This window comes from Ooceraea biroi, chromosome 7 (assembly GCF_003672135.1).
Source record: "Ooceraea biroi isolate clonal line C1 chromosome 7, Obir_v5.4, whole genome shotgun sequence".
Lineage (NCBI taxonomy): Eukaryota > Metazoa > Arthropoda > Insecta > Hymenoptera > Formicidae > Ooceraea > Ooceraea biroi.
Window position 1 is genome coordinate 11,253,320 of NC_039512.1, and position 24,407 is coordinate 11,277,726.

The window sequence follows — 24,407 nt, forward strand, 5'->3', positions numbered from 1 at the left end:
TTAAAATTCAACGGCGAAAACGAGAATAATATGAAATTGGTTGTTTATTTCTTGTCAAGGTTGTACATCGGTAAAGTTTCACATTTTTTTTTCAAGGTGTTCGCGGTATAATTAGATCGATTATTGGACTCAGCGTGATACAAGTAGAACCTACAACGGAAAGGAGTGATCGGAATAGCGATACGGCTGACATTATATGTAAATGGTAGAAATAGTAGAAACGGTATAAACGGTATTGTCGGCAGTACAGACCCGTGAGAGACATGTCGTCGATTATTTACAAAAGTCACGATTACACCAATTATTTGCTGGAAGAATTCACGCGGTTTCGTTATGCCGCACCTCCAAAGAACGGGGTTTCCGCATCAATATTGATAATGTACCATGCACGAGAACGCAACGATTACATATATATGTAATGGCAGTAGTGGATTTTTTTGGTCACAGGCAATACGAGGACTGATTGAAAAGTCTTGCGAATCATATAAGTACGTAGAATTTTTCTTTTTTAATTCCAATTTCTTTTTATTCTTCAATATTCGAAGTTTGGTGCACTGAAATCAGCGATGTTGCAATTTTGTTATACGACGAAAGGAAAATCACGGAAGTAATTCTCGTCAAGCCCTTCCAAGTAGTTGTTTACGTAGCAACGAGCTCCTCATTCGAATGGAATCTTCTCTCCCTTCCTTTCATCCTCCAGTAATTTTATTCCATTTTTATCACGACACGTGTGGGATATATAGAATGGCATATAGACCTCACCCTTCGAAGAGTCTTATGAATGTCAATAAACAAGAAGAAAATCCTCCATCTAGTTGGTTTCCATTCCAATACTCTTTTCCTTATTTTGCTTGCTCGCTAAATTTTTCAATCAGCTCTCGTAGGTACATGTACGTTATCACCCGTAAGAGAATACAAGATTTTCACGAAACTATTTATTTTTTACGTGATATCTATGCTAATAAAACGATTTTAAATGGAGATATCAATCTTATAGATGAGTATTAATTCCAGACCATCCGCTGGGGATTGTTCGATCTTAGTTATTACGAATTTAGTTACTCTGAAAATTGAACGTGAGACTTTTGAGAAATTTGACGCTCGTAGCGTTAATTCTTTTCCTGTGAAAGCTCTGTATGTCGCGTTACGATACTATCATGCTCCTCACACACAGCATATAAACATACAATATAAAGAAGCTTATGGAAGAGCGTTCATCGAAAAATGTTCCCGCGCAAATTGTCTTAAAAGTGCATATTTAGGAACAAAAAGGCTGTAACGAGCTTCGTCCAACGTTCCGGTACAATCATTGAGAAACATGGATTTAAGATGCTTTACCAGCAAAGAAATCACGTTTTGCTACCGTTAACGACATGCATAATATTGTGAGAAGGATGCAGCGAGAATATTTTTCTTCTCGCGGAGACGTATCATGTTTTCTTTTTAATCAATCGGAACGGATATACGTACAGTCTGTCTAATAAGAGCGAGACCGACATAACTTTTAAACTATTTATTATAAAAAAATGAAAAAAATTACATATATACGTGCTACTCGTTCAGTTCTACAGTCTGCCTAATAAGAGCAAGAGTACACGCGGAACGTTGCAGTGAAATCAAAATACGTGCTCCAAGACCGACCGTTATACATAGCTTACGTAATACTCTTACACCGGCTGGATAGAAAAAGTATAAAAGGCGAACGAAATTGGTGTACACAATACATAGTATAGCGTATAATGCGGACGATCCTTCGTAGCATATATGCTGGCTTAACAATGAACATTTAGTGGAATGTAAATCGCGGCAGTGAAGACGATTTCAGTCGTTTCGGTCGCGAAAAGGTGCAACGAGTCGAATGAAATAGCGAGTTATCTCCTTAACAAGGCAGTTAGCGAGTCGAAGTTCGCAAACTATAAATAAGCGACAGCTAAGTGGACGCAATCAGTCTTTTCTTTTTGCAGGGTATTGCAACGTATACCCTGTATCGTACGCTGAATGCAGAGTCCAATTATTCCTTCGTACATTCACGGAGCACACATCACGCATTAAATAATAGTGCGCGTTATTAAAAACCTAAAAAAAAACTCACACACGACAAAACGCTAAACATAATTGACGATCGTACAAAATATCTGCGAGAAACCATTTCGTACGTTGTAGAACATTGTGAGGCGTTTCTCTGTTTTTCCCTTAATTTACAACAACTGCACAGTGTACACTCACTTAGCGATCCGTTTAACATTCCTCATAATTCTTTTCTCATTAATTTCAGCACATTAAATATAGGTTTCATTTATCTGTATACGTTTTTTTCTTTTTTTTTGGTACAGCAAACGATCTAACAACCTAACACACGTCTAACAATCAAGGAACCTCTAAATATAACGTCGCTAAATGCGTTTTTGTAGCCACACCGCTTTTACATTTGTACAGACTCAATCAATGCTTTATTCGTAAAAGCGTGAATCCAAATGCGTAATTAGGGCTGCCACTTTCTCACATTATACGAACGTCATTCGACATTTAATGAAAAAGAGAAGAATGAGTATGAAGAAGAAGAATGACAAGCTCTATAAATTGTTAAAATTCATTTAAAAAATCGTTTTATATAAAGTAAGTGTAAACTTGCATAACAAACTTTAAATATATCTATTAAAAAAGATCTATTAAAATACGAAACGGTTCACGAATCTACGAATATTTTTAAGTATCTCGTGTACATGACTTGGAAAATTTACTTAACAAATATTTGATGATAAAACGAGAGGTAGGACAATTATAAATATTTTATAAATTATACAAGATATACAATGATAGGTATTGCTGTATAAAACCATTACCCACAAAAACTATTTTCAAGATTACATTTTCAAATATAAATATTTGTTGTAATAAATACGAAGATCAAAAAGTAAAAAAATTAAGATCAATTAATATCGGACAAGTGGCAACCTCGATGAGTGGAAGCTAATCGAACAGCAAGTAAAAACGAGCGCAAACATGATCCAATACAATATTCGTAAAGAAGAAGAGATTCTCCGGGGTGGTAAAAGAGTAGTACTGCATCCCCCGAGACAGAGACGAACATCTATTTAAGAAGTAATCAACGCGTATTGCGCAATATCGCGTCTGTTTTACATATTGGTCCTTTTCTCACTTCCCACAACTGATAACTGAGATTCAATATATCGGGCGAATCCAACTAGAAGGCATTCCACGTTACACTCATGATACACAATACAGAGTTACTTACCTGGAGATGCGATCGAAGTAAGTACTAGGTACACTTAAGTGATATCGCTTACCCTTAATTGATCGTGCAGCCGCACAGCGCGAGATTTGCCTATCCAGGAGGACAGAAGTATCTTGTACGATTGCGTGCAAACGCAAGCAGAATGTTTAATTGTTTAATATATAAATTGTGCGATTACTTATACGCTTTATGCTTGTATACAAGCTGTTTCTTATTTACTGCCCACGGCGGACGGTGGATAAGAAACCCCGTATACATCATCCATCCACAGCTATTCCGGCAGTCTAATCTCAAGTCGCGGAATATTCGACGTGATAAAACGTTTTCGTTCTCCCGGGATCAGACAAATCTGGCCGCCGCGCATTACCGAGACAAAGAGAGAAATCGATTATTATCGTAGTATTATTACATTCATACGCGAATACGTAGCGGAACGCTGTCCGATTTATTCTCCGCCTCCAAGTCGTGTCTTATGCCCTCGAGAGTCTGATAGATTATGCGGAAGGTAGGCCGATCGGGCGGTCGCCTGTTCCAGCAGAGCTTCATCAGGTCGTAGATCGACTGCGGCGTGTTGTCCGGGCATCGTAGCACGTCACCCTCCTTGATGTACTTGACCACTTCCTCGTGCGTCATCCCGTAGTACGGTTGCAGCGCGAAGCTGAAGATCTCCCACAAGCATACGGCGAACGCCCACACGTCCGACTCCACGGTGTACTTGTTGTACAGTATGCTCTCGAGCGGCATCCATCTAACGGGGATAGCATCCTGCTCGTCCCCTGCGTTATAATTATTAGTGTGTTATTGTAATGTTTATTACATTCCAGATTCTTTTCTAACGAGAAGATGAGACAAACAACCTTTATAATAATCCTGCAGGTATATCTTCTGTGACAGTCCGAAATCCGCGATCTTGACGATCATTTGATCGTTTATCAGGCAGTTGCGGGTCGCGAGGTCGCGGTGGACGAACTTCCGGTCGGACAGATAGACCATACCGGACGCCACTTGGAGCGCGATGTTGATCAGATCCATGTGCGAGAGCCGTGAAGGCTCGCCCGTCGTTGCTCCGCAGTCGTCCGCATTCGACGTCGGCGCGCGGATGACGTAGCTGCTTGGCGAGCAGGAACGCAGGAACTCGTTGAGATCGCCGCGGCCCATGTACTCGAACAGCAAGCACATCGGTCGGCCCAGCGCGCACACGCCCAGCAGCTTCACGATGTTCGGGTGATCGAACTCGGCGAGCAGACACGCCTCCCGCTCGAAGTCCAGCAGCAGATCGTCCGACGCCTCCTCCTTCAGCATCTTCACGGCGACGTTCGTGAACTCCTCGCCCGGCACCAGCCCCGGCGCCTTCGCCTGGAACACGCGGCCGAAAGCGCCCTGCCCTAAATCTCGCACGTAGATGATGTTGTTCCGCGGGAACTCGAGCTTCTCCAACATGGGATTCAGCTGCGCGCTCGTCTTGTGATACGCCTCGTTGTTCGGCAGTTTGTCCAAATCGATGTTCACATCCTGAGCGAGAGAGAGAGAGACGGAGAATAGCTTTCAATAGCTTTCAATAGTTGTTGTAATACACAAATGAAATAAAGATATAATTTTGATTGCATGTGTAAATAATTTAAAATTTAGATTAACGCACGGGAGTATTATTGTTGCATAATTTTTGGTAATTTTGTAAGGACGTTACTTTCTTAACATACTTGATTTTCAGTCGGATTGTATCCTCGATGACGTTTGTGCAGTCTTTGACTCAGGAGAACGGACAGTAGTGTACCGATTACAATAATGAAGCCCAACGCTGATATAATAAGCAAAGGCGTGTGACTAAATATAACATCCATCATGTCCTTTGGTTCAATCTCCACCATAGTTGTAACATTATCTAAAAAAAAGATACATCATTATCAAAATAGAATTTAAATTGTCATTCTATTACATTCCTTGTGACACGAAAAATTCTTGGTACTCTGATTCTGCGTGCTCACCACATATAGGAATGTCGCAATGCTGCCAGCGTATCGAAGAATCGGTCGTGAAGCACCACGGCATCGGCTCATCGCCGCCCGCGTTTCTACAGTAATTCTCGCCGTAGCGAATTTGCGGGAAGACGTCGGGCGGCTTGTCGTGATTATGCGGCACCTGCGCGCTCCACGACTGACAGTCCAGTCCGTATTTGGTCTTGTTGACTTTTCCCATGTAGAATCTACCATTACCTCTGATACAGTCACCTACAATAATTTATCGATAGCATTCAATCAAGTAAAGAACGAATAACCTCATAACTTTAATCTATAACCTTAATTTTATTTCACTCGCTACGCCTAAAAGATTACGATCATTTGAAGAATACGATGACTCACGAGTGACAACTTCTTCGTTCATGTCGGTCAAATGTACATGCGAGCAAGTGGGCGTCTGCTTATTCACTTTTGGCAGGCTCTCGCATTCCGGTAGCACGAAATGTCCACGCGAGCGAATGTAAACGTCCCTCTGCTTGTTATCCTCGATCATCGCCCAATCGTTGAAGCAGAATTGCTGGCGGACGGCCATGCAATCCTCATAGCACAGTGGTAGACCCACGGATTCATGGCACAGCGGAAACGCGTACATGCAGAGCATCTTCTGCAAGATAAAACAAGCGGGATTCGTGGATTAATTCGAGTTCTTCTTTAATATATCTCAATTTGCAATTACATACCTCCGCAGCTGAACGACATGGCTCTACCAGGATCTGTATCAGCTCCTCCCAAAGGTCCGTGGTGATCCTCTCGTTCAGCCATCCGCCAGGATTGTCATTGGAATCGTTAAACCACACCTTCCCTATGCCGGTAAGATACTTCTTGCAGATCTTGCCGCTGTACGGGGCGCAATATCCTTGCGACTCCGGCTCTGTTACGAACAACGAGAAGCGTCAATTTTTTGTATTAACAACGCACACTTCACATCGACTGCGTCGTGCAGTTGGAACACATACGTACTTGCTTGTACGGGATCGAAGCGCAGAAATATCGCCACCGAATAAATGACGGCCCAAAACACCATTATTTACAGTCATCTATATATACATATATATATACACACATGTATATGTATATTTATACATATATATGCAGCTCTCTATGTATGTATATGTCGTTGCAGTCTGTCAAAAATAGGCTCACATGTTTGACAGGAAAAACATTAGCGTTCAGAAGGTCCGCGTATGTCCTCTCTTAGGTCTGCTGCGATGCGATAGCTGCATCGAGCCGTTCTAGTCGAGCAACGGAGGTGCGGTCGCTGTATCTTTCGAGGAATGATATATTACACCATTCCATAATGAGAGACGTAAACAATCGCGCACATGAAGCTGCGTGCACGGCGATTCATAAGTATTTATGAACCGATTTATCTCCGGTGTCCCTGATTATTAACGGATCAGATCATGGCGGTAAACTGTCGATCCGTCCCGTAGAGGTTACGACGAAGCTGCGCCGCTCCGAGCGATAGTTACGCACGATTCGTTGCACGCACTGCAACTTTCATCGCACGCTTTTATTGGAGCGAGTGGACGCGCAATCAAACGAGAATGAATATGGAAAATTACCGGCGATGTACCGTGCTTAGAAAGATGCGCGACGACGCGCGTATAATTTTACATCACTATTTTTCAACGATTGTAACAAATTATCGCATGACGGATCAATTTGAACGTTTAAATTATCGCGCGCTTTCTAGGATTTAATCCCGTTGGACGCCGCAAGAGATCAATTTAGGGAAAAGTTCGTTTAGTTACCAGCGAACGAATTCCCCCTATCCTAGGGGAAAATCTTTCTAGTTCGTAGATCGTTGCATTCTTTTTTTTCGATGAGTCTTGGAACGCGCAAAAATCACGGAGCGATTTCATTTCGAGGTTAGGTATCGATCAGTGCACTGGCGCCGTTTCGCCAGCAACAAAGATGTGAGAGTGGTATCGTTATGTTTTCGTCACGGAGATTCCCTTCGCTTGTTCATGAGGGTTAGACCCTTTTCATCATATTCCTGCTAAAATGCCGTGCTGATCCGCGATACCGAGACATGGCGCAATCTATCCTCGATGCACTGACAGGTAAAAGTGTGTTGTTGCTAAAGTAGGTGGGGTTAACCAATCCCCGGAAACGTCAACAACCTTTCAATTCCTTTATTCTATCAGGTTCCAGTTTCTCTCTTGAATCTTCGATTATCTTGTTTCTGGCATTCTTTTATATTTGGCAGTTCGCACGCTGAGCGTTTTGCGTTTTCCTACGTAAGTTCCTGTGACACAGGAAATAAGGGTCATTTATCACTAATTTCTTGATTGCGAATTCCGGACAGAATTTTTGCAATTTCTATTCGTATTTATAAAACGCTTCACTCTTGTACCTTTAAAATGCTTGTTGCTGCTAGTGTCCTGTCTCGTATGCTAGTCAACTTCTAAATGTGTTTGTAGATGTTTCGCTGGATGGCTCCTCAGTACAATCCTTGTTAGAGTCGCAGAACTTGATAGCCGAAGTCGAGCAATCAGGTACTCATTTACATAGAATAAACAGCTGATTATGTTTTCATTATGCATGCCATTATTTTTTATTACATGCAATATTTTGTATATGTTCATATATTGTTTAATTAGAGACGTGCATTAGATAATATTGTTTATCCTGTAATATCAATATGTTTCTTTGTCAGCGATTGATCAGGATGAGGAGGACATATTCCAATGTGGCAAGTGTAAAAGCCAATTCACGTCGCTTCAGATGTTTGTGCTTCACAAGAGGACGCATCAGAAGACGCAGCAGAACGTGGACCTGAATCAGTTCTTAACAAATGAACCGAGAATGCACCAAACGATGCACGTGGAAGACACCGCTCAAGATGAATCACAGTACAATTCACAAGAAACCTTTCAGCTTGGAGAACCTATCATTCTTGAAGAAGCAGATATGCTATTCAGGTATGTGTGCTGTTATTAATAATTACAATTCTAGTCTTGTTTTTTTTAATCAAGCAATCGTTACAGCGTGGATCAGGAAGCTGCCAATTACTTCACGGCAGATTCCACGTTCGGTGTGCCGATCATCCTAAGCACAGAGAACCTAGATACTTTTGATAACGCCGCCATCGAAGCAACAAGAGAAGACTCGAGCGAGGTGCCGACGATGCAACTACAAAACGATATCAGCTCGCAGGAAGATGCCTCGAGTCAGTCGGAGCATCCAACTACCTCGTTGACGGACAACGAGCCGTCCTTAATGGATAATGAACCGCCCTTGGAGGACAACGAACTCTCCTTTGAGGATATCAAGATATCCCTCCAAAATAATACGTTCGATGAATCGGAAATTGATATTCACATGCAGAACTTGAAGGTGTGCACTCTGATCTCTCTCTTGCGTTTTAGTTTAAAAGCCTAAAAAGTATTTGATTATTAAATGCTTCGTTGAATTTTATTAAACGCATCAATACATTGTAAGGCACAGTGTTTAGACTAAAAGTATGTATATATTTTATTGTGTCTTATAGTACAAGTGTGGATATTGCAATAAACAGTTCGCGAAGAAATTCTATTGGCAACAACACGAACGCTCTCACACCGGCGAGAAGCCTTACCAGTGTGTGGTGTGTGGTCGAGCATTCGCACAGAAGTCAAACGTGAAGAAGCACATGTCTTCGCACAAAGTGTGGCCTGGCACTGCCATTCATTCATTACCACCCGAGGTGACGCATTTTTAATTTTTAATTAATTAATTTAATTAAAACTTCTTTCCTCTCGAAATTCCATAAAAAAAGAAGAGAATTGTTTTAATTTTTATTTCTTTCACGAAAGATGTTTTAGATTATTAAGTTTCGTTATAGCTCTACATTAACTTCAAGTGTTTAAGTAACATAACAACTTTATATTATGGAATCAGTTGCATTATAAAGTTACATAAAGCAATTTAATATTAATTTTATCTTTTTCCTCATTAAGTTTTAGAACTTTTTAAATTCTTTTCTCATATCGAGACATCTTTCAGGCTCCTCCGGACGGAAGTATCGATCGCACATACCATTGCCAATTTTGCAAAGAGACATTTGACTCGTACAAGGCTCTGAAGGGCCACTTGATCGTTTCGCATCTGGCATTGAAGGTGTACAAGTGCGTGCAGAGTAGCTGCAGCATGATGTTCTCAGAGCTGGAGGAATTCCTGGAGCATACGCGCAGCCACAAGTGCTCGGAGTATCGGTGCCACGTGTGCGGCGAGGTGTTCAGCACTCTGTCGGACCTCGGTCGCCATCAGTATGTCCATTCTGTTCAAAAGCAGAAGACCACGGAGAAGTACTATTGCTGCTCGGTCTGCAAGTCATCGTTCTCGAATCTGGAAGCGCTGCAGCACCATCAGGAAACCACGACGCACGACTACGTGTGCCTGCACTGCGGCAAGAGCTTCCTCATTGAGAGGTTCCTGCGTCGTCACCTCAAGACTCATTCCGCGTCGGCGAGATACGCCTGCGAGGACTGCGGCAAGGCCTTTAAAACCGAGCAATACCTAGCCAATCACAAACTGATACACAGTGAGGAGACACCTTTTACATGTCCGGTAAGTGTGCTGAAAAATATTGCAATCGATCTTGAGATAATCTCGCAAAATTATTTTATGTCAAAAAATTTTATTTGTACAAATTGGATAATTTTTTGATATATTGCAGCGTAATATTGTTGTGTTGCAACGCATATTTAGATTTTGTGCTTGAATTCGCAGCATTGTCCAGCCAGATTCAAGAGGAAAGACCGGTTGAGCCGCCACATGCTGATCCACGACCTGACGAAAAGACTAAAGTGCCCGTTCAAGAGTTACTTGGGTTGCATGAGCGAGTTCTCGAGGCCCGACAAACTCAAGCGACACCTGTTAACGCACAGCAATGTCAAACGGTTCAGCTGTAGCCACTGCAACCGCAATTTCCACCGAGCGCAGGCTCTCAAGCATCACGAGATGAAGCACAGCCTCAAGTGTGACATTTGTTCCCACGTGAGTTCCCATTACTGACATCGTATTGTAAATGTGAGCAGTACTCGTCTCGATTATCACTGATTAGTTGATTACCATCGTTAACGCAGGCTTTTAAGACTAGAGAACAACTGGTTACTCACAATTGTGAGCAATCCGGCGAGATCAAGAAGCACACGAGCTCCCAGTTGCCGAAGAAAGCGTCCGGCTCGTTCAAACCGAGGAGGCCCACCCCAAAGAGACAAATGTCATCGAAGACTGCGATACCGCTTGCCGACAAAGAGAAGTTGGAGAAACTTAAAGCTGACGAACTACAAAGAAAAGTAATTTGTACTTTTAAGTTTGACTTTACTATTTTCTACGTAAAATACGTACAATTTTTCTGATCATTTTTTTGCTAAGCACTTTTGATCACATAATTAATCTAGTCTTACGCAGTAATTAATAATAATTAAATGACACGCGCAATTAAATAATATTTAACTCCTTTCTCCTTTAAATTCGCCGATTCTTTTCAATTTGTTAATCTCCTTGCAGATCGCCTTGGAAACGTTCAGATCTGACGAGCTCAACGAGGAAGCTCGCGCGAGAAAAACGGGGAGCGGCCTCGTTCCGAAGCCGATCGAGTCGATAAGCGTGTCGATAAACGAGCGATCCAATTCGCCGGTGATGGAGCTCGAGGAGGGCTTGAAAGACGACACGAAATGGCACTCGTCGCATGTAAACGAGTAGAATTTTGCAATATATACATATATATACATACACGCGTATATATATTTTTTTGATTCGTATTTAAATTGTACAACAATTAGGATGTAGACACGAATCGTCGTAGCACGTGCAATGGGGATCATCGACGGAGATTGCATTTTATATTCGCGTACGGTATTTTGTAGTTTACATATCTGTGATAATTGTATTATAAACGCTCTATCGAATATAAGTAACTTATATATAGATATATATACACATACACACACACGCACACATTGAGGATGTTCGATGTCGTTAACTCTTATAGATACAGCTACAGTTGTGTCCGATACTCTGAGCATCCTGTCGAACACTTTTGTTCGTTAACTTTTTTTAACATTAGGATGTAAGGCGTGCGCACGATATCAGAGTTGTAACAAAGCGCTTTTCGGCGCGCGAGAACCTCTTTTTAATTTATTTGTTACAAAATAATAAATATCTATCAGAAGTCATGAAGGTTTAAGAATATGTTATGAAATAAGTTTTAACAGAGAATATTAATTTCATAAAGTAGCCGAAGTTTATTACAGCCGTTTTTGTTTCTTTCCTGTAAGCTGGAATCCCGATTAATTAAGCATTATTTTCAATTTAAATTAATCGTCAATTTATTAGTATTAGAGTTTAACGAGGATTTTGCATTTAACTTAAATACGTTACATTATGATAAAAAAGTTGAAGCGTTCACTGATTAAGAATTAATTCAGGAATCCTATCGCCAGTTGTACAAGGTTTTTCGTGCGATAAACTCGGAAGGAAGTGGCCAACCAAACCACAATCAGCGTCTTTGAGAGATTATAGCGGGAACATTCAGTAGTATATCGTAAGCGCTTCACAGTGGAGAATCGGACCTTTTTAAAGTCGATTCTCATGTGCGTATTAATGTACGCGTAGTTATCGCAGTTAATTGATAGAGGAAGATACCATGCCCTTTCGTGAAACGTACGAAATCAATAATCGAGAGGAGGGCAAGGCCGCTCAACGAGATCAATCTTACAAAAGCTGTGTCCTCGCCCTGCTCATTTTCTTTTTCCTATGTCTCATCCTTATTGTCTCCTGCATACCTTGGAAAATACAAAATTTGACGGATAATACGCATGACACGGATCAGCATATCGGAAGACAAGAGTCACAGGTAATATTATTGAACACTTTTGAACATAGAAAAGTATAGAAAAAGAAAATTAAAGAGTATATAAAAATCATAGAGAAATTGATTAAAAATATAGGAAATAATTTGTTTAACATTTTGCTTGAAAATTTTGTGGGAGTTTTGTTTGATTCCAAGCGACATTTTGGTTTAAAAGAATGTATGTATTATATGTCAGTGCATATACGTGTGATTATAAGAAATAGATTTTTAGTTGTAATTACTTTTTGATTTACTTGTCATTATTTATGATTAAGAGAGACAGTTATTCCCGAATAACATTTATGTTTTAAACAGTATGGAGAGCAGACAAGACAAATTCTATCAACAAGACAAATAATTCCAGTTACAACCGTGATTACTCCAACCACAGCGAAAACGACAGAAAGATACACCAATATTGAAGAATATGTCGACGCTACAGAACCGCATATTGAGTCTTCTTCTCAAGATAAGGATGAAGTGATTACGCCTCTAGCGATTGTACCTGAAGAAAAGGCGGATCATTATACAACGAAAATCCTTCAATATACGGAAAATGCGGACAAAGACATCGGCTTGACCATGACACGACATGATGTGACTGATGATGCCATCGATACAACTTTAACGTCATCAAGTACACAAACGGTCCACATCACCACGAAACATCATGATGTTGGTATTATTAGACCTGTTGTTAATACAAAATCTGCGGAAGAGAACACGACTGATGCATATTCCTTGAATGCGATTCACAATACGGTGAAATCGGAATCTGTTACTGAAAATTTTACTGATTTCGATAAATTTGAAACAGCGAAAGTTGACGTAATAACTGAAGATACTACAGCTTCAACGACGACGTCGAATCTTTTCACTGATCTTGAAGAGAGTACAGATGTCAAATATGTCTCTGATAAGTATCATCATGAGGAACCACAATTTACCACCAATACCAGTAATCTTACTACTTCAACATCACCTGCTCGATCAATTTTTGAAGAAGATAGAAATACTGAAGAGTACTTTACAACGAAGAATTCAAATTATGAGGAATCTGTGACATCAGAGAATCATAAGATTAATGAAACTGTAACGACAGAGAGCTCTTTCGTGGAAAAGAAATACACTGTACCCGATGATGAGAAAACTCCACCAACCATGGAAATTAAAAACGTAACTGAAGACTCAAACTCGAGCGCGAATAGCTACAACACCACCGAGAAATACGATGAGCACACGACTTCTGAATCCGCTAAGAAGTACAGTGTAACTTCGACGAATAATTATACGACCACAGCTGCTTCATCTGCTTTCTACAACAATACAACCGTTTCGATCATTTCGAGAAACCAAGATGAAATGCACATCTCGACCACGGAGAATATCAGACCTTCTGACAAGAATACAACCGTCTGTGAAACAGGACGCTGCAAGCAAGTCGCCGGCACGATGTTGTCCTACATGAATCACTCGGCTGACCCTTGCGAAGATTTCTACGAGTACGCTTGCGGTGGCTTCGAAGCGAATCCGCAGCTTATAGACGGGGAAACGGTTCTGAGATCCAGAAATTATCAACGAATCGCCAGTAAATTAATTACTGTCACTGTCATTACTAATCAATTATTGCTAACAAGTTTCATAATCATTACTAATAATAAAATATAGCATCTCTCTCTCTCTCACTTTCTGGATTATTGACGTTATTATTAAACAATCATAAGTTGCTAAACAATAATGTGCTAAAAGATATTTTCTCTTCAAAAAGGGATAGATTGTTGAATATCTTTTCATCATTTTCTTAAAATACAAATTTTTAATGATTTTAGGAGAAATGTCGAAAAGGGAATATAAGGATTCGACTTTTGTGACGTACTATAACAGTTGCGTGCAATACGAAAAGACTATGAACTTCAGTGAAAGAGCAAAAATGGGTAAATAGGTTTTAATTACAGGCAATCAATAGTCTTGACTAAAGATTTACGCGAATGTAAAATAAAATTATGTAGATAGAATGATAAACACTAGCAATATTTCTGCACAGTTATTTCATTGTTGCATTACTTTATCATCATTAATTAATTTTGCAGCGAGTGATGCATTAAGCAGAATTGGAGAATTTCACGTACCTGTCACGCGATCTGATAATTATGTGGACTTTACTGAATTGTTCACTAACTTAATATTACATCATAGGTAAAGTTTTGGAAATTACTACATTGTTTCTGTTGGTATGGTATGGTCACAAACCAGGATTGTTTTACAGTGCTCTTTTATTCGACGTCGTGCCAGAATTAGATGAACAGTATTCTCCGAATACTTTCACGCTAAAGATAGGTCCTGCGATGTACGAGAATCCTTTTATGGGTGAACATGTGGAGGATCCATGCTCTGAAGACGAGTTCGGAACACAAGAACATTACGTGGATCTTCAAGCTTTGTATAACAATTACAAGAGATGCAAGGTATAAATTGTTTAAATTATCAGCAATTATTTAATAGAAAAATAAAAGCGGATTTTATTAATGCCAGAAAAGAAGACTTACTTAAAGCTTTACTCTCGTTTTACAAAGTAGACTTAATTTTTTAATCTTTTTGATAAATAAATTTCTCTCCCTTTTTCTTTACAATAGAAAGATATCAGTAGATAGAATGAAAGATAAATACAAATAGATGGAATTAATGGAAGAATATATGTAAAAAGAAAGCTAATTGAACAATCATTTATTTTTTTACAGAATGATACGAGAGAACTTATGAAATCCATTAAAGAAGCGTTAATAGTCCTTAACATTTTCAAAAATGTAAATGGTAACTACCTAGAATGGCATACACAACTTGAGTACATCGAGAACACTGTTCATACAATCGACTCTATTATAATGCAAGAATACTTTTCGGTAATTGACAAAATATCTTCGTAAGAGTTTCTATATTTATCGGTGAAACACATTTCATATTAACTTTGCAGCAATTTCCATCCAAAAACGAAATCCGGGAAAAGTATTCGATGAATGGCTACAGTAAAATTACTTTAGAAGAATTGGAAAACAAATGCGCATTTGTAAGTAAAAACGAAATGAGCAGAATTTTGTGAAATGTCAAACACCTGACATTTGAAGTTTTAGAGCAGCCTCTTATACTTTAATTTTTCCTTTACAGATAAATTGGACCCAATTAATTAATTCATTAGGAATAAATGAAATAAATGATAATATCTATATCCACACTGCACTAATTGAGAGTTTACTGAAACTAGAAGAATTCAGTATGAAAGAGCCTATGAGCCTTAACAACGCGATAATGGGGTTGTATGCGCACAAACTTTATCGCGAGGTAATTAAAACGACGGCTTGCTTAAGGTTCTGCCAAATTTTGTTAAAATGATAAATATAAAATATGCATGTCGTGTTATAAATAATACGCTAAGTAATATGAATGTTTTATAAGTTTCATACTAGTAAGTTTATAATAAAATGTGAACTTTTGTTTACACAGCTAGTCGTGCCGAGACGTAACAACGTGAAAGATCATTGCTTGCAAGTGGCTACCTATCTCTTGCGATTGGAAGCGTCTAGTTTATATATCTCGTCCTTTGCTGATCACGAAATAATACAAATAAATAAAATAGTAAGTGAAACTAAATTTAAATGAAGCACACTAAGCATAAGTAGATATATATTTCTTGGATCCATATAATTTTTTTTAGTCTCTAATTGTTTCTATCATCTTGTACAATAGATCGAAGATACGTTCAACGAGCTGAAGCAAACACTAAGGTTGGAAATGCAGAAAGCGGAATGGGCTAAAGAAGAAGGGCGAGAACGATTGCTGGAGAAAATCGACAGTCTCAAGCTCGCATTGCCTGCGGTTTCCTATTTCCAAGACAGAGATTCGCTATATAAGGGATATGATATGCTGTCGGTAATATCTTTTATATCATTATTACTTTATCCAATAGTGTTTTGTGCAAAAGATTCTATTGAAATATTCGTTGTTAGCCTTTTCAGTTTCTTCGGTTACACTTATTACATTGAAAATTGAATTTCAGATATTTCTGCACGACAATTATTTTAACAATTCGATGATTCTATTAAAAAGATACAGAACTCTGATGTACGCCGAAGTAAAAGGACAAGTTGACGATCCGAAGCAAATGTAAGATATGAGTAATTGCTTAACGATCAATTAATTAATTCGACGTCGTGGAAACAAATTTTTAGAGAGAGAAATTCGTAATTGCTGATATTTGTAAGTTCTTGTGAATTTGAGAATAATATATAAATTATTATTTTAATTGAATTTTAGTTGGACGTATTATGCAACGCCGTTTCAGTCACAAGCTCGAGCAATCCGTTATCTGAATCTTAACGTGATCCCTTACGGCATCATTGATTGGTCTCTGATGAACAGCGAGATTTCTTTCAACTACTTTATGTTAGCGACACTTGGGAATTTAATAGCTCATCAAATCGCTCATCATTTCGATGCAAATGGTATGAATTACTAATGCAGTAACTTTTAATTTTATTTTTTACTGATTCTAAGAAAATTATTATTATATAACACATTATAATTTTTGGAATCATAAATTAACGTGAATTGGTAATTATACAGAATGCTTTTCTGATATCTTCTATTAGATTCTTCAGTTATTTGCAGATATACAACAATGTCTTTTAGACATACGTTATTATATTTCTTCACAGGTATATACTATTGGAACCATATCAAAAATCCCCAAGATGCCTTAATGCATAAAGACAGTTTTACCAATATGAATTTCGAAGATTACGTGGATTGTCAAAAAAACAATTTGTACCAAGGCCCCATGAATATGACGCTACCATTCACTGATCAAGTCGTGTCCTTCACAGTAAGTCGATCATGTAGAACCGAAAGTATGTGTACAATTTCCCAAATGCATGATATCTGTAATATATGTAAAATTATAGTAAAACAATTATGACGTCTAAAATAATAGGTGAGACAAGATGATAAACAAAATACCTCTTACGAATCACTTCATTTATTTCATTGAATCATTCGTAGACGCAAAATGTCACTTGTAAATATTTCTAGATCCCGCAGTCCACTTTGAACGAGCGGTTGTCTGATATTGTGGGACTCAGATTAGCCTACGACACTTTGGTTCGTACGATGTCGGATGCGGAAGAGGGACTTCCGTGGATAAAATTCCGCACCGAGCAATTATTCTATCTTGCCTACGCTCAGGTACTGTTCTCACAGTTCGGTTTACGTTAACAGCAGTTTCGGAGGGATCCCTCTTAGTTCTCGTGGTACTCGGTCAGTCAAAAAGTTTAGTTCGATTCTCAATTCTTCAAAATAATTTACATGTAATGTAGATAAGAATGTTGATAATGTCTATATCAATGACGATGTCTAATCGCAGACAACGATATTTAGTGATTACTTGGTTGATGAATAATTGTCTTTCTGCTGAATGCGATAAAGTAACATTTAACACAAAAATCGAACGAAACTTTTGACTGACTCAATATTTTAGAGGATCTTTGGACCTTTGAACTTTTTTTTAGTTCATGAACTTTTGAATCCTGCTTTTATAATTTTTATTTTATAAAATCTTTAAATGTTCGAGGTTTTAGTCTTCTCACTAGAATTTTCTTTGGAATTCTTAAATCCTTGAATCTTTCGATTTTTGACTTTCGAATTCTTGAGTAAATCTCAGATTTATTTTTTTTTAATTCTCAGATCAAGAATTTAAAAAAAATCACAGATTCAAGGATTTAATTGAAACGATAGACATTGAATATATTTATAGCTATCTTGAGTATTGCAAATGTAATCGGTTCCAAGGTCCAAAAGATTTTTATTCAGTATTCAGTATTTCCTTGAGATTCTTGACCATTGCTGAGTTATCTTAAGTGATAAGAACGACGCTTATCAAACTCTCAAACTTGCAGATGTATTGTACGAAAAAGCCACTCACATTGTCGTACGTCTCTCTATACGAGGGCGAGAACTTACCGAGCCGGATTCGCATATTCGTCTCCGCATCGAGCAACAAACCCCTCGCCGAAATGTGGAATTGCGCGTCGGGTTCGCAGGTCGCGCCCAGCGACGTTTGCAGCGTATTCCCGTATTTGGACTTCAAGGAGACCATCTTCACGATTGCGCAATGAGGCTCGTTCGCGGAAAATACGGATCGAACAGAACTGCCTGCGAACATTGCGATCTGAACGAGAATCTAGTCGATCGGCGAGTATGGAAGCGAAATTCACGTTCATTCACTTTACGAATAAATTTCTCCAATACGCAGTCGATTCGACTTATACAATCCAATCGAAACGAATCGGACAGATTTTCCGTTTGTTTCTTTTTTTTTCATTGTTCCGAGATTGAATTAGTTTCGCCGGGCGGCTTTCAGTCGCGCGGCTGCGTTTCTAATTCAATCTCAACGGAAAGCAATGACCACGCGTATTTCGCTTCTATATCTCTCTACAGCAAATCTTATTCGTGTGCAATAAATATGCGAAATGTTAAATCTTAAGATTTAAAAGCAGTGCCTCTCGAACACGTTGTCCCATACCGCATCGTACACGAGATAAGAAAACTATAACTGTTACACGTTATATGAAAGAAAGCGAGCAACACACGCGGATGAATCTGAATTAATGAATCGTACAGTATTTCTTTCTCTTCTCTGTACATCAGATTCAGAATCGAACTTGACTACTTAAAAACAGTAACAACATCCTTCAGTCTGAGGAACAAAAATAGTAACACAGAAGGCATTCATACCGTGCCACGTCATGAATACTTAAATCACGCACGCATCATCCATTCCGTCAACATTTCGCGCGATTCGACTAGAAAGTATGATTAATGTCCACAGTTCGCTATCAAGCCATCTTCCTTCACAGCATTCTTCCTCTCACAGATCCTTCTTGTCCAATGCTTCCACGGATTTCGTACGGCGAGCCATATCCCCTAAAACACACGTGGAAACACTCTTTCAAATCGATTTTGCGATCTGGCGAGAGTCTGTTTCAACGGTCGACTGAGTTGTGACGTTGTGATTCGATCGAAAAAGATATAGGCGATTTAAGCGATGAAACAGGAAAAACAAATGAAATGGAATTAAAGAGAAAAAGATATACAGTTATAGAAAAAGAGATAAAATTTTGAAAAATAGATGGAAAGTATGTGATATTAATTTTCCAGATCTGTATGTAATCACGAGAAGAAGAATCAATACATTATAAAAAAATTTAAGGAAGCAGAAGTCAACAAGAATTTTTGTGAATATAAAATTTCAGAAATTTCATGAATCCAAAAATTAAAATAATTCTGTAGTCCGAGAAATTTGGAATGCCAGAGTTCGAAGATCTAAACGCCGAAAGATATACGAAATCTCGGAGCTTCTAAATCCTGTCGTATAAAATAATTCGATAATTAATTTATTCGGATAATTAATAACTTGTTTAAATCATACGTTAAGACACGTTAGACAGCCCAGTTAGGATCCATATAGAGAATTCACGAATGTATGAATCACAGGGACAGGTTTCTGAGCGACTGACAGTTGCAGAAGTTAATGAAAGTGTCGCAAACTCAATCAGATCGTTGCAAAGCGTTGGCCGATTACCTCGATACTTAATCGAGGATCGATTGAACACGTACCGCTACAGAATGTTACGTCCGTATCAAAGTTGCCTAGATGGGAAGCAGACCGCTTTATAGTGGCTTTCTTTCCCCTCTGGACCGATTCAGCGCCATGCGTTTGAAAGGAGCAACAAGAGTTAGTTACGTTATATTAAAATAAACGAGTAATTAGCCGCTGGCGATCGATACTTATCCTAACTATATATATATATATATAGGTAATACGGGGAATCATTGCGAGTAAGCATATGCTTGTCCAAAAAAAAGACAAAAATTTATGCGATCTTTCCACTTCAAATTATCATACGATATCTCTGTCGTTTCTTTCCTCTCTCTTGACAATAGAAATATTATAGCAATATTTCTGACATTTTAATATGCAGACAATACTGAAAAGGGATTGGAATCACTGTAGATTGATTGACTCGTACCTCCAAATACCGTTGCCACAGAAGACAACCGTACACGCAGAGAACGGAGATTAGAGATTGGCAAAGGAGCCATAGAAGAATGTTGAGAGCTTGAGTGCGCTCAAACAGAGTCGCGCCATGACGTATACACAGCAGAGCCTCAGTCACCATAATCGCCCCGTAAACCCAACACTGAGTGCCCACTCGGCTGCACGTCGGATCAGTTACATACATGTAATACTGTCTGTAATTATAATGCAATGAATATTATTTCGCATATACATTAAAATATTTGTTAATTTGATTTGATCAATTTTACCAAAGGTAATATTATTATTGATCCAAAAATTTCAGAATATTAAAATACTTTTGAAAAATATAAATGTTTATTTTATTAATTAATTAATATATCAGTGCGAGTAATAGTATAATTTTTAAGAAAAACTTATTAATGTTACAAAATCGCAATAATCAATATTTATACTTATATCTCAAGGGTATAAAGTTCTAATACTCCCAAACGTTTAATTTTTTAAAATTGTTCACTCAATTTCACCTATTAAAAACTTGGCATCTTTTGGCTCACCTAACTGATGGCGCGACAATGACCCCAATGAGCACTAATCTAGCCACGACGAACGGATGAGACGGTGGAAACTCGTAAACGTGCTTCAAGAAGAAAGTGTTCAACTCGGAGACTTGCCAGAATATCACCAACTGACACAGCGCGACCAGTCGCATATGTGTTAAGGTCGGATCTAACCATCGAACCGACGTCCAGCTTCCAGGAGTAAATTGCAACATTGCCCTCTTCAATTTCCCAGTCGTGCTCTCGATGTCACGGATGCTGACCCATCTGTGTTTCACAAATAGGACAAGACAAAGGTATAATATATTTCAATGTTGTTTGTTGAAGAAAGAAAAAATTTCTTAGTGTATCAATTATATATAAATTTTTAGAAAATTATGCATTTAAATTCCAATAACAAAACTAAAATACAGAAATCAACGAAAAATTCAGATTACACAAAATGAAAATACAATTCCCATCAAGAATGATAGAATTTTGAGCCTTAGAAATTAGATTGGGTTCTTACTTGTACTCCCGCATCTCCAATATGGAACAGATCTTTAGACCAACCCAGATACCTAATCCATTGCACACCAGAACATCCAGAATCAACGCGTCCCACCAGCATTCAACAAAATTTGGCAGCAAGTGAGCGAAAGCAATTTCTGTCACTTCCCACATGATACTGATAGCCCAGAGAAGGCCGAGGTGCCGGATCAAGACGGCCTTGAAAGCCCAACCAAGGAAATGGGCCAGTGCAAACACATCCAGGTGATTCCAGATCTTTTCCACCGTGACATCGGAGCAGTTGACACCGTACTCTTTGTCCATGTCGATATGGAAGGACGCCAGACTAGGATCCACCCACACCAAGATTCTCTTCACTGTATCATAATTTTGGAACAACATGAACAGCAAGCCCATCAAGTAGAGCACGCTGCAGCCAAATACTATTCTCCACACTACTGGATGAGGTCTCGTGAATGGGCCATTGGGAAACGTCAAGACGGATACGATGAGAAAGAAGAAGATAACGCACAACATTCCTGCCCACATGTTATCCTCCACATTAGTGGTATTTCTGAAAACAAAACATTTGGAAAAATGTGAAATATATGTAAATAGAAAGTACAAGATAATTATAAACAATTGATAAAGTGGCAATTTCAAATTTTGTGAATTCTTTATTGGCAAATTGTGGTATATAAAACTTAAGATTTACATAATAACATCTACATATTGCATCATTTTTCAAAGTATCCTACCACATATTCACAAAAAATTATCTCATAAAAATTAAATATATTCATTCAATTAGATGCACTCTGAACTAGTAAATTCATTTGCAAAATCAAAGAAGAAAACACAAATATGAAGCTTAATTTATCTAAATCGTATTCTCTGATATTTAACATATTTCATAGAAATAAAACATAAAAACAAGTATCTTCCCTTAAGTATATTACAAATATCACATATCATGTGATATTTTCCTTTGTTTCTGTTACATATCGCGTTAACAAGGAAAGTTCGCAGAGAAATAATCCAGATTAGAGGTTATGGTCGACATGCGTGCGTGACGAGAGGATCATGATCGTGTATCGTGCAACGTGACGAGATTCTCATAACAAAGGGGAAGCGTGGGAATCGTGAAAATGAGCACGATTCACTAGATATCGATCAATGCAGTCATACATCTCTTTTTAATTTCGTAATTCTCGCAGTGTTATGAAATACACAATCGACCTCCGGGTCAGAGGTACGCACGGGCATGCACGAAAAGTGTATCGAATTACCTAGTGAAGGCAGAGTATATGACGGTGCCGATGGAGATGAGCAACAGGGTGATCGTGTGAGGTTTGTAGAAGAACTCGAGAGAGATGTCGTCCACCGGTCTCTCGTTAATACTTGGGAAGCTGTCGGTCCCGGCGCGAAGCCTGTGACCCTCGGTGACACGGTCGGCCGCAACATTGCTGTTTGCGGCGGCCGTGTTTTCCTCGTCGGAGATACTCTGAGATATCGTCATTCTCAAAGCGGTCCCTCACGACATCCGCACTCAATGCACTCCCGCTCAATCTTGGTTTCGGTCCCGTTCAATTATCATTAGAACACGCGTTCCACGCTGGAGACTGCAGCACGCTACCCCAACCTCGCGAACACATCGGACGTGACTGGCCGCGGTGGAATGGGCAGAATTCCACATGCGAATATGCGATTCGCGTAAATTGTGACGAACCTTGCTCCGGCGCGTCCGCGCCTGCGCGCGACTTCATACTGCTGCACCGATCTCCATAGACAAAGAGACATGTAGAAACGAAAACGTGAAGGAAAATTGTGCGCCGCGAGGAAAATTATAGCGTCTTCCGCTGGAAAAACTAGTGCAACACTGACTACACTTTGAGTGTTCTACTGTGAAAATTAAAGTTCATATATTTTATTGTTTAATGTTTTTCTAGTTTCCCCAGTAGAAAACGTTATTATTATTATTCATTATTATATTATTATTATTTAATTTATATACAAAGCATATCAAAGAAAACACAGAATTGCAATGACGTAAAATATATAATAAGATAATGCAAGCATAAATAAAATATTTCCGTATGCGAATTTACATAAACGGATGAGCGGACAAACGTATAATATGTAACCGACTTGATCAATGACTCAGCTTAACGGTCCTGTCACTTCGCCGAAATTAATCTGGACACTTCATTGGTCGAGACATTTATTGTACTGTACTTGTCACTTATTTAAATTTTACGCGTGATGATCTCGAAACATCGGCCATCAGATTCGTTGCCATTACATTCTTCTATTAATTCAAATAAAGGGATGAAACTTAAGTTATCCTATCGGAACGGTAGCGATCCATATATGAATGATTAATAGAAGAATTAAAAATTTTGCATTAAGTTTCTGCAGAGCAATAGTCGATTATAAATCGATAAACATCCAGATCCTAAATATAATCAAGATAGAATTAAAGCACTTGTTTATAACGCGTTTTCGAATTTTCGCATGGAAAGATATTAAAAAATTAAAAATTGAGTAACTTGAAAAGTAATTTGAGTAAAAAATCCAGGTAATAAAATAAACAATAATTAGTTTGAAATTATTTAAGAACTGTTTAGAATTATAATTTACCTTTTACGGCTTGATCGGCCAATTTTGGTATCCGTATCTCGCATTTAGAGTTATAAAATTAAATACATTAGAAGAAATATAAATAAAATTCAATATATTAGAAGAAATATAAATGATCATATGATCGTTTATATCTCTTCTAATCTCTCTTCTAACGTATTGAATTATTTATGTGTATAATCTTATCTCGTTCATGAATGTGTCGATATAGCCATAGATAAAATCCATTAAATGCGTAATATATTAAATGGCCTTGTGAGTAACATAAATAAAAGTAGTATTGGCTTAAAACAAAGCCGAAATTTGCGAAAGTTGAAAGATTACACAAAAAAACAGACATCATATGCTTTCCATTGCTAGAGGCGCTCGCCATTAAGAAACGACGACGATATCGACATATTGACGGAACCAGTTGCAGACGTTCGACCTTATTTGGGACACATTTTTACGCGGTGTGGTACGACGCGACCGCACAACGGTCGCGACGTCCCACACACTCGTCTGAAGGATGCAG

At 38.6% G+C, this 24,407-nt stretch overlaps 4 protein-coding genes across 6 annotated transcripts; 2 read left to right on the forward strand and 2 right to left on the reverse strand.

Annotated features, from left to right (window-relative positions):
* Positions 1-29: 29 nt before the first annotated feature.
* LOC105279833 (tyrosine-protein kinase transmembrane receptor Ror2) lies at positions 30-6,867 on the reverse strand. The gene is made up of 7 exons (XM_011339887.3): positions 6,235-6,867; positions 5,955-6,145; positions 5,617-5,878; positions 5,242-5,484; positions 4,957-5,138; positions 4,114-4,768; positions 30-4,032 (listed from the first exon to the last, which is right to left on the reverse strand). Exons 1-7 carry the CDS (start codon positions 6,296-6,298, stop codon positions 3,668-3,670), a joined length of 1,962 nt encoding a protein of 653 aa, XP_011338189.1. The 5' UTR covers positions 6,299-6,867; the 3' UTR covers positions 30-3,667.
* A 263-nt stretch (positions 6,868-7,130) lies between these two features.
* LOC105279830 (zinc finger protein 341) lies at positions 7,131-11,439 on the forward strand. Of its 3 annotated transcripts, XM_011339884.3 has the most exons (10): positions 7,132-7,340; positions 7,425-7,517; positions 7,701-7,775; positions 7,937-8,201; positions 8,268-8,616; positions 8,771-8,965; positions 9,265-9,828; positions 9,991-10,257; positions 10,347-10,559; positions 10,774-11,439. In XM_011339884.3, the coding sequence occupies exons 4-10, from the start codon at positions 8,005-8,007 to the stop codon at positions 10,966-10,968; spliced, it is 1,980 nt and encodes a 659-aa protein (XP_011338186.1). In that variant the 5' UTR covers positions 7,132-7,340; positions 7,425-7,517; positions 7,701-7,775; positions 7,937-8,004; the 3' UTR covers positions 10,969-11,439. The 3 variants fall into 3 exon arrangements, with proteins under 3 accessions (XP_011338185.1, XP_011338186.1, XP_011338184.1); XM_011339883.3 differs by lacking the exon at positions 7,425-7,517 and having other exon boundaries at positions 7,131-7,340; positions 10,356-10,559; XM_011339882.3 differs by lacking the exon at positions 7,425-7,517.
* A 207-nt stretch (positions 11,440-11,646) lies between these two features.
* On the forward strand, positions 11,647-18,637 carry LOC105279831 (neprilysin-2-like). The gene is made up of 15 exons (XM_026971524.1): positions 11,647-12,121; positions 12,434-13,706; positions 13,948-14,052; positions 14,209-14,314; positions 14,385-14,583; positions 14,857-15,018; positions 15,090-15,182; positions 15,281-15,454; positions 15,617-15,748; positions 15,860-16,042; positions 16,170-16,276; positions 16,427-16,614; positions 16,828-16,994; positions 17,201-17,353; positions 18,064-18,637. The coding sequence occupies exons 1-15, from the start codon at positions 11,912-11,914 to the stop codon at positions 18,280-18,282; spliced, it is 3,471 nt and encodes a 1,156-aa protein (XP_026827325.1). The 5' UTR covers positions 11,647-11,911; the 3' UTR covers positions 18,283-18,637.
* LOC105279832 (phosphatidylserine synthase 1) lies at positions 17,577-23,004 on the reverse strand. The gene is made up of 6 exons (XM_011339886.3): positions 22,543-23,004; positions 21,273-21,827; positions 20,762-21,031; positions 20,197-20,419; positions 19,784-19,859; positions 17,577-19,090 (listed from the first exon to the last, which is right to left on the reverse strand). Exons 1-6 carry the CDS (start codon positions 22,770-22,772, stop codon positions 19,035-19,037), a joined length of 1,410 nt encoding a protein of 469 aa, XP_011338188.1. The 5' UTR covers positions 22,773-23,004; the 3' UTR covers positions 17,577-19,034.
* Positions 23,005-24,407: the final 1,403 nt, after the last annotated feature.

What these genes read in the sequence shown, in the direction of transcription:
- LOC105279833 (XM_011339887.3), bottom strand. Translation starts at nt 6,298, where the DNA reads ATGGTGTTTTGGGCCGTCATTTATTCGGTGGCGATATTTCTGCGCTTC. An exon ending in CATGTCGTTCAGCTGCGGAG is followed by an intron (nt 5,879 to 5,954) that starts GTATGTAATTGC and finishes TTTATCTTGCAG; the next exon opens with AAGATGCTCTGCATGTACGC. An exon ending in GAACGAAGAAGTTGTCACTC is followed by an intron (nt 5,485 to 5,616) that starts GTGAGTCATCGT and finishes AAATTATTGTAG; the next exon opens with GTGACTGTATCAGAGGTAAT.
- LOC105279830 (XM_011339882.3), top strand. Translation starts at nt 7,310, where the DNA reads ATGGCGCAATCTATCCTCGATGCACTGACAG. An exon ending in TTCATTCATTACCACCCGAG is followed by an intron (nt 8,966 to 9,264) that starts GTGACGCATTTT and finishes GACATCTTTCAG; the next exon opens with GCTCCTCCGGACGGAAGTAT. An exon ending in AGTGTGACATTTGTTCCCAC is followed by an intron (nt 10,258 to 10,346) that starts GTGAGTTCCCAT and finishes TCGTTAACGCAG; the next exon opens with GCTTTTAAGACTAGAGAACA.
- LOC105279831 (XM_026971524.1), top strand. Translation starts at nt 11,912, where the DNA reads ATGCCCTTTCGTGAAACGTACGAAATCAATAATCGAGAGGAGGGCAAG. An exon ending in TAATGCAAGAATACTTTTCG is followed by an intron (nt 15,019 to 15,089) that starts GTAATTGACAAA and finishes TTAACTTTGCAG; the next exon opens with CAATTTCCATCCAAAAACGA. An exon ending in ATCAAGTCGTGTCCTTCACA is followed by an intron (nt 16,995 to 17,200) that starts GTAAGTCGATCA and finishes AAATATTTCTAG; the next exon opens with ATCCCGCAGTCCACTTTGAA.
- LOC105279832 (XM_011339886.3), bottom strand. Translation starts at nt 22,772, where the DNA reads ATGACGATATCTCAGAGTATCTCCGACGAGGAAAACACGGCCGCCGCA. An exon ending in TTGGAGATGCGGGAGTACAA is followed by an intron (nt 21,032 to 21,272) that starts GTAAGAACCCAA and finishes TGTGAAACACAG; the next exon opens with ATGGGTCAGCATCCGTGACA. An exon ending in GGACGTAACATTCTGTAGCG is followed by an intron (nt 19,091 to 19,783) that starts GTACGTGTTCAA and finishes CGTGTGTTTTAG; the next exon opens with GGGATATGGCTCGCCGTACG.